The 14,673-nt window shown below is 45.0% G+C and overlaps 1 protein-coding gene across 8 annotated transcripts in view; it reads left to right on the top strand.

Moving 5' to 3' along the window:
* Positions 1-468: 468 nt before the first annotated feature.
* Positions 469-14,673, top strand: part of RIC8B (RIC8 guanine nucleotide exchange factor B) — a 101,208-nt gene continuing 87,003 nt past the window's right edge. For 5 of the 8 annotated variants that reach the window (XR_014781849.1, XR_014781850.1, XR_014781851.1 and 2 more), the window contains exons 1-2: positions 469-1,024; positions 8,987-9,034. Coding sequence is in view for 3 of the 8 variants with exons in the window: in XM_084795648.1 (XP_084651774.1) it covers positions 941-1,024; positions 8,987-9,034 (132 nt within the window). In the remaining 5 variants the exon portion in view is untranslated. The remainder of the gene's footprint in view (positions 1,025-8,986; positions 9,035-14,673) is intronic. The other 3 variants (XR_014781853.1, XM_084795647.1, XM_084795649.1) reach the window with 2 other exon arrangements.

Raw genomic sequence — 14,673 nt, 5'->3', positions numbered from 1 at the left:
AATCTGTTGGGGTTCCTCAAAAGAACTGTGTTCAATTTCCCAAGCTGCTGCAGCCCTAGCGCATAACACAACCACAAACGGGGCGAGGAGGGTGAGCATTCCAGAGACAGAAACCGCTAACTTGAGCATAGAGGGAACTCAGCATGGAGCTTCACAGCCCCTACCAAGGGCCGGCCGTTTCGCCACCGCCGTCATTAAGTCCAACCAGCCACGTCTGGTGCAGGTCAGCAAAAGGAAAAAACCTAGCCAGAACCCAGTTTAGACCCTCCCACTAACGAACGGTCCCTCCGCCTCTGGCCCCCGGGGCAGTCGCAGGACTCTGGTTTCCGGCCTTCAGAGAACTACAATTCCCAGCATGCCCTTCGTGGGAAGTCTTTCCTACTGGATGACTACCAATTCCAGCATGCTGTTCGGGTCACTAATAACTCAGATGATAGCGTGGAATGAGCCCGTTGCCCGCTGGGAGTTATAGTTTAGTAGCGCCGGACTCGCAGATGGGCGGGGAACAGCCCGCTTGTTCTCGGCTGCTAAGGAGGAATGGTTCATAGAGTGTTAAGGGAGACAGCTCTGCTTGTGAAAGCCCACTGAGAAGGCGAACTCTTTCCCCAAGGCTGGCAGATCGAGGAGAGTAGGCAGGGACTGGGACTGACGCAGTCTCTGGAGGCTCATCAAGGCCTCCACCAAGCCCTGGGCCTTGTCAGGGGAGGCCTCCAGGCGCCGGTTACTGGGGGAGCGGTGACGTCGCGGGGTGAAAGTTGAGGGGCGGTGACGTAGGGCCTGGCCGGGCGGAGGCTGGCGGGTTGGAGACTGGAGGGAGGGAGGGAAGGAGGGAAGGAAGGAAGCTGGGAAGGAGCGAGGTAGCGGGGGCGCAAGGCGTTTACCTGGGAGGCAGCGGCTGGGGCGCGCACAGCGGCCGCGGCTCCCCCCCGCACCTGCGGCCATGGATGAAGAGCGCGCCCTCTACATCGTCCGGGCCGGCGAAGCGGGGGCTATCGAGCGGGTCCTGAGGGATTACAGCGACAAGGTAAAAAGAGCTTTGGCCCCGGCCCGTTCGCTGTCTCGACCACCCCCCTCCCCCCCGGACCGCCCTCGGGGCTTGCACTTCGCATCCTCCCCACCCCACCCCCCTCATTCTGGGGATGCGCATTGCTCTCCCCCGAAAACGTTTCCGGCTTGGGCATGCGTGTTTGTGCCCCCAGCCTTTCCCACCCGTGCATCTTGCATCTCCCCCTTGCTTCCACTGTAGCGCCCACTCCTGCGATTCCTGGCTCAGCAGCCTGTCCTGTGGTCTTCTTCCTAAGCGTGCAAGTCACACCCCCAGAATCCTTAGATGCGCCTCTGCCCAATGCCCAACTCCTGGATGCCTAAAATGCATTTAAAGGCTTTCTCACCTGTATAGTATAAAAATACATGACTCTCTGCATTAAACACGGCCCTTGACGTGCATAAAACATACCAGCAACGATGGCAGTTCTTTCTGTGCCTATACCATTGTATGGTTTTTCCAGGCCTTCGTGTCTTATTTGTCATCTCCTTTGATCCTTAGAGTGCTTATAGGGTAGATGGTATCACCCTTCCCATTTTATAGATGAGGAAACCGAGGTGCAGAGAACCGAAATCACGCCCCAAGGTCATGGACAGATGTTGTAAGTGGGTGGAAAATCCAACTCCTAGTAATACCTGTTATTTGTATCGCATTAACAGCTTTCCTGTTCATTATCTCATTTAATCTTGAGGTATTATCTGTGTTTTGCAATGGAGACTCTAGATGGGCTAAATAGTTAGCCCAAGGTCATGCTTGAGAGCCGTAGTCTTCCCACCGAGGTATTCCAGCTACCCACTCATGCCCCTTTCGCTTCACAGTGAAATGGTGTCTTGTTATTAAGACCACTTCCTTCTCTGGAGAATCAATCAAAATCTCATATTCTCTCTCTCTCTCTCTCTCTCTCTCTCTCTCTCTCTCTCTCTCTCTCTCTCCAAGAATCATTAGCTCTCCCTTTCTTTCCCTTCTAGCAATTTCACATGTTCACCTTAATAAAACCTTTAGTCTGTTTAGGAAACTAGACTTCTATGAGAATAGTTGATGACTCTTCCATGAAAACACACCCGAGTTATATACCCTGTATGTAACTGATACATTATTCTCCCTGGTTTCCTTTCCTCTTAATCAGCCCTCTCTCTGAAAGCAACATGGCTGTGCGCCTCTGCCCACGATCTTCCCGCGCCTTCTGTGTCCACTACTCCACTCTCGTGGACTTTGCATCAGTGAGCTGCCAGGATACCATTTCTGCCTTTAGTAGAAAATGCCCCCCCCCAAAGAGTCATACTTCTCCTTTAAAAGAACCTTCACTCCCATCTAATATTTACAACAATCTAGTGAGTAAAGTAAGGCGGGCATTCCTCATTTCACAAATAGTACAATTTAGGGTGATAACGGAGCCCCAAGTTTCACCTAGCCAGTGAAAAATGGAGCTGAGATTGGAGTCTAGCTGCCCAACTCCCAAGTCTTGTGCGGTTTTTTTTTTTTTTTTTTTTTTTTGCTGTGCTGCTTTCTTAGGCTACATGGGCTGTATTCTAGGCACGTCCTTAGTGCCTTTACCTTCTGAGGTGCTTCAGTGTTGAGCATATCTGCCTAATTTAGGAGAAACTCATTTAATGCGTAGGTGTACCATACTGCGTAGATTGTATTATTTTAACTTGATTTATGATTGCTTTCCAGGGAAGATATGAGGGAGCTGCAGGCTGATTTTCAAGAGGAAGTGTACTAATTTGACTATTGTGTTGAAGTACCTTTTATTAATTGTTAACATTTATTTAGCACTTACTATATGCTGGCCAACCGGCAGTAATAGAAACATTTTTCTGTAAGGAAGGGAGGAGGAAAAATCTGCACTGGGATCTGAGTCCAGTATTCCACTATTTTGTGGCTAAACTAACTAGGCCCCATATTTATTGGTTTCCTCCAATTCAATCCCTTCCTCTCCTTGCTCTCCCTTCAGGTTGGTTTCTTATCTGTCATGGCCACGTCCTGTCAGAGCTTAGCTTCCTCTTTTCATACTGGTAATGTTTATAAAGTTGTTAGCATCATCATCATCTGTTGGTTAAGGCGATGTCCTGAGATGCTTCAGAGGATTCCTACAGACTCTTTTTGGTCAAGCCAAGCTCGAGAATGTTCTGACTTGGTGTAAGCTCTGTGAGGAGAAAGCACTACTGGGTACAGTAGGAACAGTGGCGTAGGGCTGAGTGGAGCTTCGTGTTGTACTGCAGCACCTCCCCTCACAGGGAGAAACGGGTGGCACGAAGAGGAAGGGAATCTACATAGCAGTGGCCAGGCAAGAAGAGGAGAAATGAACTGTCCAGACTTACTGAGTATAGGGTCTGAACCCCCCTTCCCCCCGACACCCAAAAGTAGATGGTTAGCCTGCCCTTCAGCTGTCTATCTGGAAAAACGGATTAGAAATTGTTTAGAGTAAGAAGTGATTACGGGCATTGAAGAGTCGAGCAGGAAAGGGATGGGTGATGGGGAGAGACGTTGGTCCACTGCTTGGCAGAGGAGGCTCTTCGTGGTACCTTTTTTCTATCAAGCTGGCCATTGCAATTATAGTAGAAAGAAGATGGGGTCTGGCGGCGGATAGTCCTCGGTTCTAATCTCAGCTCTGCTTCATGACCATGGATGAGTCATTTTAAGCCTCTGAGTCCCAGTTGCCTTGTGTGTAAAGGAGGGATTAAAACACCATCCTTTTTATTTAGTGTGTGGATTAGATTCATTGAAATACAGCGCCAAGCCCGAAGCGCAGTGTGCCTATGAAGTGTTAGGTTCTGAGGAGGTGAGAGTCAGGCTTCTTCATGAGGGAGCGTGGCCAGAGTACAGCCTCTGGAGCCAGACTCCATGGATGCTGAGCCTCCATTTCCAGTGTATGTACTTGTAGTAGTAAATGGACAGTATATGTAGACATCTAGGTCCATGTCGCTTAACTTTGCTTTATACTCCTCTGTCCATGAGGAGAAGAGTCGAGGGTATATCCTCTCGCTTTTGTCAGGATTGCATGAGTTCAGTGTATAGAGTACCCAGACCAGGACCTGCTGCTTCTGCGGCTGCTTGAGTAGCCCAGGGCTGTCTGCTTTCAACAGAGCATGTGGCACTGACCTGATGTCACACAGTAAGAACTTTGGGGATCGTTCGCCCTCTTTATCTTAACCTTTGCACCTTCTAGTGGTGTCATCACCATAGGCTATCTCTTACCATGGTCAGAGAAGCCAGTACCTGTCTGACTCCAGAATACACATAATTTCTATCATAGTACAGAAATTCATTTCGAAGTAATCTTCCTTCATTCACTGGCCCTTGTTAACTTAGGGAGAGCAATCTCGATTCCAGAAAGGAAAAAAAAAACCTGTCTGTATGTCAAGGGTAAATTGCTTCAGAATAGGAAAATAATCATTTGAAAGAAGAGTGGCCATTTCTCACGCCTAAATTCACTTATTAACATTTACTGAGTACCTAGTAGGTACTGTGCATTTTCCTAGGACTTTACACATATAATTCTCTTATATTAAAATAAGGGAGATAGAAGCATCTCCATGTTTCTTTACATCGGAGATCAAGGTCCAGAAAGACAAGACTGAATACAGGCTCAAGAGCACACGGCTAGGAAGTGGCACATGTGTGTGGTCTCAGGTTCTGCAGGGCTGTGTTACTTTTCCTTTGTTGCCTCTGATTTCAAGCATAGGATGGTTTTGTTGTATTTTCAGGAGTAGTATACTACTTTATTTGTAACTGTTGAGCCTTAAGCACTCTCCTGTAGTTGCAGAATGGGCTGTTCATTTTGAGATGTTTTGCTGTAGACTATCCAGACTCTCGGCCTTCTTCAGGGTCTGTTGTGATAATAGGCTTAGTAGAGAGGTCCTCGTTTGCCGTTATCTTCCTTGTCTTGGGACCTGAGGTACATTGTAACATTGTGATTTTGTTGTTTTTGTTTTATGGAGACAGATTCCTTGTGTAGCCTTGGCATCTTGAAATTTGCTTTGTAGACCAGGCTGACTTCAAACTCAGAGACCCATCTGCCTCTGCGTCTCAAGTCCTGGGATTAAAGGCGTGTGCCACCGCCGGTCACGTTGTGATGGTGTGAATCACAGGAATTGGAGGTGGGACTAGACAGTGAACCCAGAGTCTCGCCTGTGGTGAGAATATGCTCTGCTGCGGAGCAGAAACAACCAAGCCTGTCAGTAGGTAAAGAAACTGACTTGATTAACTATGACTGCTAAATCAAAGAGATGCGATGCCTGAGAACCCATAGAGGCCACCTGGGCATGTCACTGTCCCACAGGCATCTCCAGCAGGATTTTGCAAGTGTGGCAAGTTTATGGTCAGATGAAGGCTGAGATACTTGAGATCCTGTCACTTAAGTAAGTCTCCAGGAGTTAGTTACAGGGCCGATAGCTCTGAGTTCGTCATTTCTGTGCTACAGAGCGAGACCGGAGAAAACTAACATAGGAACAGCTCGAGAGATGCGGCCTCTGCATTTGAATAGGGGATTTAAATATCCCGGATCATGTAGGAGGACGCTTCGTTTTCTATTTTTGAGGCTGAGCTTTGACTTTGGGCTCGCCCTAGGTTTTCGCATAGAGATATCCTTGTTACACTTTGTTCTTAGTTCCAGATTGTTTTACAGTCTGTTTGGACTTCTAAGAAGTAGTCTTTGAGTGCATCTGTGGACATCAATGAACTAACTCCAAATTCTCTAATAAGTCTGTGTTCACCCAGGTACTAGAGCAGAAAGCATGCAGTACCAACAGGAGCAGCAATTTAATGAATACTTGCCATGTGCAAGGTGCCAGCCATAGCATATAGAAAGTAAGGGAAACCTCATTTATTATAATGTGCAGGCTGACCAGGCTTGCACTTAGTGAGCAATATAGGACTGGACTCAGACTTGAGGTTGTGTGATGCCTGGGTTTTTTGGGGGTCTCTCTTTAAGGGATAAATCCTGCAGTCATGAGGCTGGTGTGTCTAGACTCAGGAGAGGTTCTAGCTTGCTTGATCTTTAAGCTGAGCAGTGATTTTACTCTTTGGTGTTTATTTGATTTGCTCCTGTTCTGGAAGCGAAGTGTATAAAAAGCTGATGTTAGGTGCTGGCAGCTCTAGAGAGGCGTGTATACCTAGAATGTTAGTTTCTTCTCGCCATCCGAACTTTAGAAAGGGGAGTGAGGCAACAAGACCGAAAGATCAAGGCCAGCCTGGGACACTCCAAAAGCTCTGTCTCAAAAATCCGAAAAGATGTGGAAAGTGTTGGAAGGAAAGAGTACGTTAGGTCTGACTGATGTAGCTTGGGTAAATGAAGTTAACCTTGTAGACCCCAGCATCTGTTGGATACAGATGGTCTTTGACAGCTGAGTTTCTTAATAGCTTGGTACGTTCAGAGTTTAATTTCTAGTGCCCCATGCGAGTCTATTTTCAAATTAAATTAAGCTTTCATGCTGGCTAGATGGGGCTTTTGAAAACCTTTATTTTTAAGATGCTGGGTTTTTTTATTATGTTAAAATTGTTATTTAAAATTGTTATTTTACAATCAGACTTGCAGTGATAAAGCAACAGAAAAGTGAAAAATTGGCCCCTGATCCTACTCTAAATTCTCACCTAAAGAGAATAATTCTATGTAGGAAATACGTAGAAGGTATTTTTGTAACTTACTGAGTATCTCTCCAAAAAAGAATTATTTTTTTCTGTCCTAAAAATATTTAGAGGAGTATAAAGTTTTAACAACTAGGTACATTTATTCCAAATAATTTACAGAATTAACATTTTAATTCTAAGCCTTTTTGGTTTCTAAGTGTAATTCTCATTTGTAGGGAGCCTTTACTGAATTTCTACTTAGCACATTATTAGCCCACTAATAGTGTGAACCTCAGGGTCCGTAAATTTCTAAGTATAGTCCTCAGATTTACGACCTCCTTTTTGCTTTCCCCCTCCTTTCCTTCCTTGTTTGTCATTTATTCTTTATTTTTTATTCCTAAGATTTTTTTTTAATTATAAAGGAATCCCAACGAGTCATCTTTCTTTTAGTTGCTACCTAGTATTTACTCAGATGGATATGCTGTATGTTCAGTAGCATATTGTGGCATACACGCATATTCATTCAGCTTGCCTCTTTTACTACATTAGAACAGTTGTGACTATGCTTACTTACATAATTTTTCTCTTCATTCTGCATGGCTCCATTAAAATAAATTCATAGGAGTAGGAGTTCTGGGTCAAATGGGGTAAATATTTTTATGACTTCTAGTATGTGTTGCCAAATCACTCCCGTGAAAGCTTTGTGTCAAATGGTACTGCTTTGGGCAGCATTAGGCCAGCTTGCCATGTCCGCCCCTCACATGGCTTTCTGCCTTCAGTCTTGTTCTCAGTCTTGCTCTTCAGTCTTGCGCTGGCCCATGAGCTACTGCCCAAAATACCCTTCCAGAATGTTGTTCACAGTCCACCTGGCCCTCCCCCGGTCACCGAAAGCTTACTGTCATTTTAGATGTGACGGTTGAAATCCCTACCTTTCTCTCTTGGGTCCCCTGGTTCAGTTGGTTTGATCCATGTGTGAGTAGCCTCCCTGAGCGCTCCTTAAGTGACCCTTATTTCTTAACCCTCTGGCTTCCCTTTAACTGTTTCTTACACTCAAAACTGCTTCCCTCCCAACATTTCTATAGCTCACTTCATTTCAAAAATCGTGTCTGCAAAGCTATAAGACAGAAGTACCAAAACGATGTTGCCTTTCACTTAAAATAATTATTCATTTTATATGCATCCGTGTTTTGCCTGTATGTATGTCCGTGGCATGGTGTTGGATCCCCTGGACCTGGAGTTACAGATGGCGTGAGCCATGTGGGTGCTGGGAATTGAACCTAGGTCCTCTGGGAGAGCAGCCAGTGCTCTTTACCACTGAGCCATCTCTCCAGCCTCTGTTTTTCACACTGAATGTCTTTATTTTATGGTGGGTTGCTAGTCCTGTATGGACAGCGAGATAAACATGAAGAGCAGTAGGGAGCGCAGAGGAGTGGCCTGTTGGTTTGCCTGAGGAAGCATGTAGTGGGACTCAGGAGAGCACTTGCTAAATGTATGTGAGAGAATCCTCATTCTGTGCTCCTGGTCTTGTGACCACCACTCCTTATGCAGACGGTCCGTGACTCTGTCAGTTCTCTTCTGTTTCCGCTACACAGTGGCAATTATACACTCCGGCCAGTCATTTTAGGGGAACCACGACACTCTCTCCTCTTTCAGTTAATTTTTCCTTAATATCACTAGTAACAGCATCAGCATCAGCATCCTAAAACATATGTAACTGTTTACTCTTGCCAGGCAGTGAGGTGTTTTATGTGCCGTAGCTATTGGAACCCTCATGTCACCCTCTGAGCTAAGTATTACTTGACTTTCACAAGGGGAGCCCAGGCACTGTTTACTAGCCTCAGTCACAGCTAGTAAGGGAGGGAGCCTCTTTTCCAAAGCATTGTCTTTCTCTGTAGTTTCTCCGATGATATCTTAAGGAGTGCAAAAAAGAAAAGCCCAGCACACTGAAAGGCCTTTCCAAACCTCTGTCCAGCCTCGGTCTCCTCTCTCATCTTCATGCGGATGCCGTCCCCTAATATGTGTCCTGTGTTTTAGGCTCTCAGAGCTGCCAGGCTCGTCACTGTAGCACTCAGGTCCACACATGTGCAGCAAACTCCTTATTGTCCCTCAAAGTCCAGCTCAAGTGTCCAGCGCCTCGTGCTAAGCGTCCCATCTCCTTTGGGTAGTTGCTGTCTTAATTCTGCCTCCTCCTGTGTTTCTGCCATAGTCTTCTCGTGTGGCTGTACATTTGTTTACTTACATGTCTGTCTTACTTTAATAAGAATATTGAGATGAGCAATATTTTATATGAAAATTAGTTTGTGTATTTTGTTTTAAAAATCTTTAAAATTTATATATTAAAATGACATTGTTTACTTTTTCCCCCCCTCTCAGCATAGGGCTACTTTCAAATTCGAATCAACAGATGAAGATAAAAGAAAGGTAAGGTGTGTGTGTGTGTGTGTGTGTGTGTGTGTTACTCCTGGGTGGTTTAAGCAATGGACTTGTTTTCATCTGGTGGTTGTTGGTTATTGGTTACTTTTTGGTTTCAGTTTAGTTTTTCAGGCATCCTGAGAGGAAAGAGAGGTGCCAGGTCTAGGACGGGTCACACACAACCCCTGCTCTTCACCCCGCAGAGCTCCTGGGTTTACATAAATGGGGGAATGGTTCAGATGGGACACTATCACTAGACTTTCTTACTGCTAAAAGGTTGCCCTCTTTTAGTGGCAGAATTCCAGGATGTACAAAATGCCAGGTGAATATAAAGCTCAGCTAAGTGTGAGGCAGGCAGCTTTTCCTGCTGCTGTCCCTTGAGCCTCGTACTCTTCCCAGCACTGTACGTACTCATATTGTTACTGTGGTCTAGGCCACTGGCTTCAAGTGACAGAAGAGACTAGACTCAAGAGACTCCCACATAAAGGAGTTAGGATGAGAGATGGTGCGTCAGAAGTGTGACTATTTAACATATGCCTGCCTGTTGGCATTGCCTATGGCTGCCTTTCTTGGTGGGTTAAAGCATGTTAATGGGGATAAACCGCTCCTGCCTTTTGTTTGTCTGGATTCTGTACCTCTGTCCCAGCCTCACAGCTTCCAGGGTCAGATCAGCCTGTGGCTGATCAACATCTTAGATGCTGTAGTAGATTGGTGCCCTTACGTATGCCCACTTACCGCTCTACGTCCAGTCTGTGCCGGCTTTTCTTTACCTCCCTAGATTTATCCTTCTAAGTCTGACCGCTATATGGATTACTGCTTCAGTGTTTTGTGTGTTTGTTTTTGTTGCTATTTCTGAGGCAGGGTTTCTCTGTGTAGCCCTGGCTGTCCTGGAACTCGCTTTGTAGACCAGGCTGGCCTTGAACTCTGCCTGCCTCTGCCTCCACAGTGCTGGGGCTAAAGGCGGGTGCCGCCACCACCCTGCACTGCCTTAGTTCTTGAGCTGTCCTCCTTTCACTTTCTAGTGACATGTGGTACTAGTTGCCTGTCCGTAAATCTGAGACAGCCATCTGGTCGTGTCATTCTTAGCCTTAAAATCTTTCCGTGACTTCCTACGCTGACAGAATGACATAGTAGTGTCAGTGATCTGATCTTGGCATACTTCTGCAGCCTGTTTTTTTTTTCTAGTTTCCTCTTGTTTGATGTTGTCGTAGTAAACGTTCATAGCTACCTGCACAGACACACTCTTTATTTCTTCCTTCCTACCTTGCTAATTTACCTCTGCCTGTTGTCTGTTAACTCCTCTCTCTGCTAAAGCCCGAGGCCGCTGCTGACTGGTATTGTTACTCATCTCTGTTCGTCACATCTGCAGTGCTGAGCACATGATGAGCACTCAGGAAGTCTATTAAGCGAATGCCGTGGAGTGTACAGAAGGCTTACTTCTGGATTTGGACAGTGTAGGTGAGACAGAAAGATACCGTTTGGAGTAGAAATTTACTGAATGAATATGCTTCTGGGGTAGCTTTAAAAACTGGCCTCCTTAGGAACAGCTCTTTTCTCATGAGTCAGAAGCTGAGGAGTAGACAGCAAGCACAGGCATATCTGCAGATGACCGTCAGGAAATGCGTACTTGACAAAATAGCATAATATCTGTGGAGGAGAATCGGGAGGTAACTATTAAAAGTTAAGGTGCCTTTTGCCCCTTGACCCAACTAGGTCACTTTTGGGGATCTTTTTTGTTTAGATTGAACCCAAGTGAACAAAATTTTTTTCATCAAAACATACATAAACAGCAACAAATTGGAAATAACCAGTTAGGGTATATTGGGAAGAAACAATGGCACATAGACAAAATGGAGTACTATGAGGCAGTGAAAAGAGAAACATTCTATTATGTGCCATTGAAAAAAAAAGCAGAGTAAGGTATTAAACAGAGCCTGTGGAATGACAGACTCATGATAGAAATTCAAGCTAGGAAGGCAGCTACTCTGAGTTTGATGGGGAAAACGCATCCTCCATTTGTAGCATTCCTGCAATACTAGGAGTCACACTTCAGAATCTTTAATAGTGCTTTTATCCATCATAAGAAGTACATTCAGCGCAGGAAAGATCACCCAGTCACAGAGTCAGGACTCAGAGTTCTGTCCATAGTGCCAGGCCCAGTGACACATGTGTAAGCCCCGTACTGGAGAGAGAGAGAGAGAGAGAGAGAGAGAGAGAGAGAGAGAGAGAGAGAGAGAGAGAGAGAGAGAGAGAGCGCGCGCAAGAGAGAGAGAGAGCAAGCGCGCACACACGCGATGGATCCCTGGAATACACACGCGTGAGCACACGCCTGCACATACACATATGCATATATGCATGTACATACCTTGTGAATGTTAGTGGAGAGGAGAATGTTCATGTATTAATTATACGTGTTGTGTGTTTTCTGTACGGGTAATAGAAAACCCTGACATTTTCTAACCATTCTCCCTGCTTACTGGCTGTCTACATGGGTTTGATTCCAGCAACATTCCCTGATATACACGCAATCCCCCAGATACTCAAGCTCCTCGTAGTCCTAGTATTTGTGTGTAAGTACACAAGTTCCCGTATACTTTAAATCATTGCTAGATTACTTACAACGCCTAGTAAATGTGAATGCTATGTGAGGTTGTTTGCCTGCGTTGTGAGTAGTGAAAATGTGTTCAGTGCAGAGACAGTTTTTCTGCCTACTTGTTTTGATGCACAGGTTGTTTGGATGTGTTGGTGTGGAGATTTGCCCTCTGCTGCCTTTAGATCTCAGGAGAGAGTAACTTGTGCACTAGTGTTTATTGCAGTTTGTGTGTCGGTTTCTGCTTCCTGGGAGGTCTGTTATAAACAAGTGTCATTAGGGACCTAGCTAGGTAATCTTCATTAATGCAAAACATTGGCAAACAAATCCATCGCAGTCTCCAAGGGTTAAAACCATTAGTGGCGCTTTGATGCCTACGGTGCCTTTCAGACACTGACAGGGAAACCGTGGATAGCCCCGTGCTAACAGCAGTAGGAGAAAGTAGTAGGCACTTCTCTGCCTTGAGCCCAGGGTGAAAATATAAGGAATCAAGTTATTGTACTTTTCCTCTGGCTATCCGTGTACTGTCTTAAATGTGCCTCTAGAGCAGTGATTCTCGACCTGTGGATCCTGACCCCTTTGGAGGATCAAACGACTCTTTCATAGGGGTTGCTTAAGACCATCAGAAAATACAGATATTACAACTCATAACAGTAGCCAAATCACAGCTATAGAGTAGCATGAAAATAACTTTATGGTTGGGAGGGGCACCACGACATGAGTTGCTGTAGTAAAGGGTACCAGCATCGGGAAGGCTGAGAACCGCTGGTCTAGAACCTTCTGTCACTTTCATAAAGTACAATGCTGTGCTAAAAAACACCAACCAAAATCCACCCATAGTAATATCTTTCTTATAGAAAACCATCTTTGTGACAACCTAGAATAGTGTCAGGGGCAGTGCTCTTCAAAATAAAATGCCATTATGTTAACTTTTATTGTGATTTTCAATTTTACAAAGATTTGCTTCTCTACACTAGTGCGATTTTACAGTAAGAAAACCGAGGTTTATGCTCACACTGCTGGACTGTGGAGAAGCCTCACGTGGCCAGGGCCATCCACTGTGTGCAGTTCTTCAGTGCTCACTGCTCCGTAGCCCTGTCTCACCACCTTTTGAAGTGTATTTTGGGATACTTGAAAATATGGTCTGGTACCTTACTTATCTCTTATTTCATCACCATTGAGAGTTCATTTGAGAGTCAGGCTGAAGTTGGGAGCTGGCCTAGGGCAGTGTATATACTTCTTAAGGAAGAAAGTCGGATGTGATTCTAATGTTGGCGCATATGATGCAAATCGTGCCAGGTGCGTGTAAATGGTTGCAGAGTTGGATAGAAGCACCTGCGCTTGCTTTACATCCCCCCCATCTGCAGTGATGGGCTGTGGTTACCTGGCCGTGCACACCCAAATGTAGCATGCAAATGTGTCCGGTGGGGGAGCAAAGGATGAATAATGGGCAGCCCGCGTCTTGAGACGGTGAAAACTCTTGGTTCAACTTTTAACACAAAACTTCCCTCAAAGACCAGTAAAGACAATAAAACCTGAAGAAGATATGTCATAAAATGAGTAGGGCTGGGTCACAGCTCAGGGACATTCTTTGCCTAGCAAGTGTGAGGCTCTGGGTTCAGTCTCTGTCCTAGCGAGTAGCAGAGTTAAACGTTTGAAGCTCCTTGGCTTGTAACTAAGGATACAGCTCTGTCACCTGTGGGAAAGCTCCAGGTGTCTACGGTAACCGTGTATAAACCCATTTTCCTCAGAAGAGTGAACACTAACCTATATGTCTAACCTGTAGGCTTATTTCATAACTTCATTCTCATTTCTCCCAAGCCAGGGTGCAGTTGCTCAGCTGAAGTCGTGAGCCCTGTATGGAGTCAGGATGCCTGGGTTACTTACCTTGGTTGTTAGCTCCCACTACGGCATGCAGCCCTGAAGAGGCACCTAGAGTAATGTCAGCGAGGGGAGGCAAGGGGACTTGGAAGTTGAGTGGAGGCTGCATTTAGCGCATCTTGTGTGGCTTTGTGTTGTATATTCTATTCTATTCTTTCCTTCCTTCCTTCCTTCCTTTCTTTCTTTCTTTCTTTCTTTCTTTCTTTCTTTCTTTCTTTCTTTCTATGTATACAGTGCTCTGCCTGCACGTACACCTGCATGCCAGGTGAGGGCATTAGATCACAGCACACATAGTTGTGAGCCACCATGTGGTTGCTGGGAATTGAACTCAGGACCTCTGAAGAGCAGTCAGTGCTCTTAACCTCTGAGCCATCTCTCCAGCCCCTGTGTTGTATTTTCTTTTAGTTGTACATCAGAATTGCAAAATACAAGGCACACTGCTGTTTGCTGGGGAAGCAGGATACAAAAGTATATTTGAAAGTGATCACAACTCTGCAATTCTGAGAAAAACTACACAGAAAAGTGCAACAAGGGAACCCACTAAACGTTGCCACTTGAGTATTACTGCTGTGGAATAGGGATTTTTTTTTTTTAGTAAACTTTTGGATTATAATATATTGCACTGATTTAAGAACATAATTATATAATAACAGTATAATATAAAATAGCATTTTAGAATAATGTGATTGGGGCATACATAAACATAAAGGAATGCTTTCCTTTTTTTTAATTGTGTGATTTTTTTCTAAAATTGAACTTTCTTGGTTACCTTATTAAATTAGAATAATGTTATTTACAAAGCCAGTTTATATAGTGAAATAAATGTATATGAATACAAAAGCCATTTTGTTATATTAGATATTTCAGTTTTTATGTTTTTCTTTTAGACTTGGATCTGCCCAGCACATTATAGCATCAGTAATCCACACATTTCCTCAGGAGTCCCTTGTACCAGGACGTGTGTTAGGCTTGAGTTCCCGAGTTGGCTGTTGGCCTGTGGTATTTGGTCTGTGGTGCATCCTCAGTTACAGACACACAGGTGCTGGCGATTGTCACTGTGACTATAGAAAACCGGCTGCGATTGTGTGTGTCACCTTCCTCTAATGAAAATGTGCCAAGACAGACTTGTCGTTAATCCCTGACTTTGAATCTACTCTTGGGATAGCTCGAGGCATGG

Source organism: Acomys minous, assembly GCF_964271855.1.
Source record: "Acomys minous genome assembly, chromosome: 9".
NCBI classification, from domain to species: Eukaryota; Metazoa; Chordata; class Mammalia; order Rodentia; family Muridae; genus Acomys; species Acomys minous.
The sequence above is the reverse complement of the archived record's forward strand: the minus strand, read 5'-3'. Positions and strand labels throughout refer to the sequence as shown.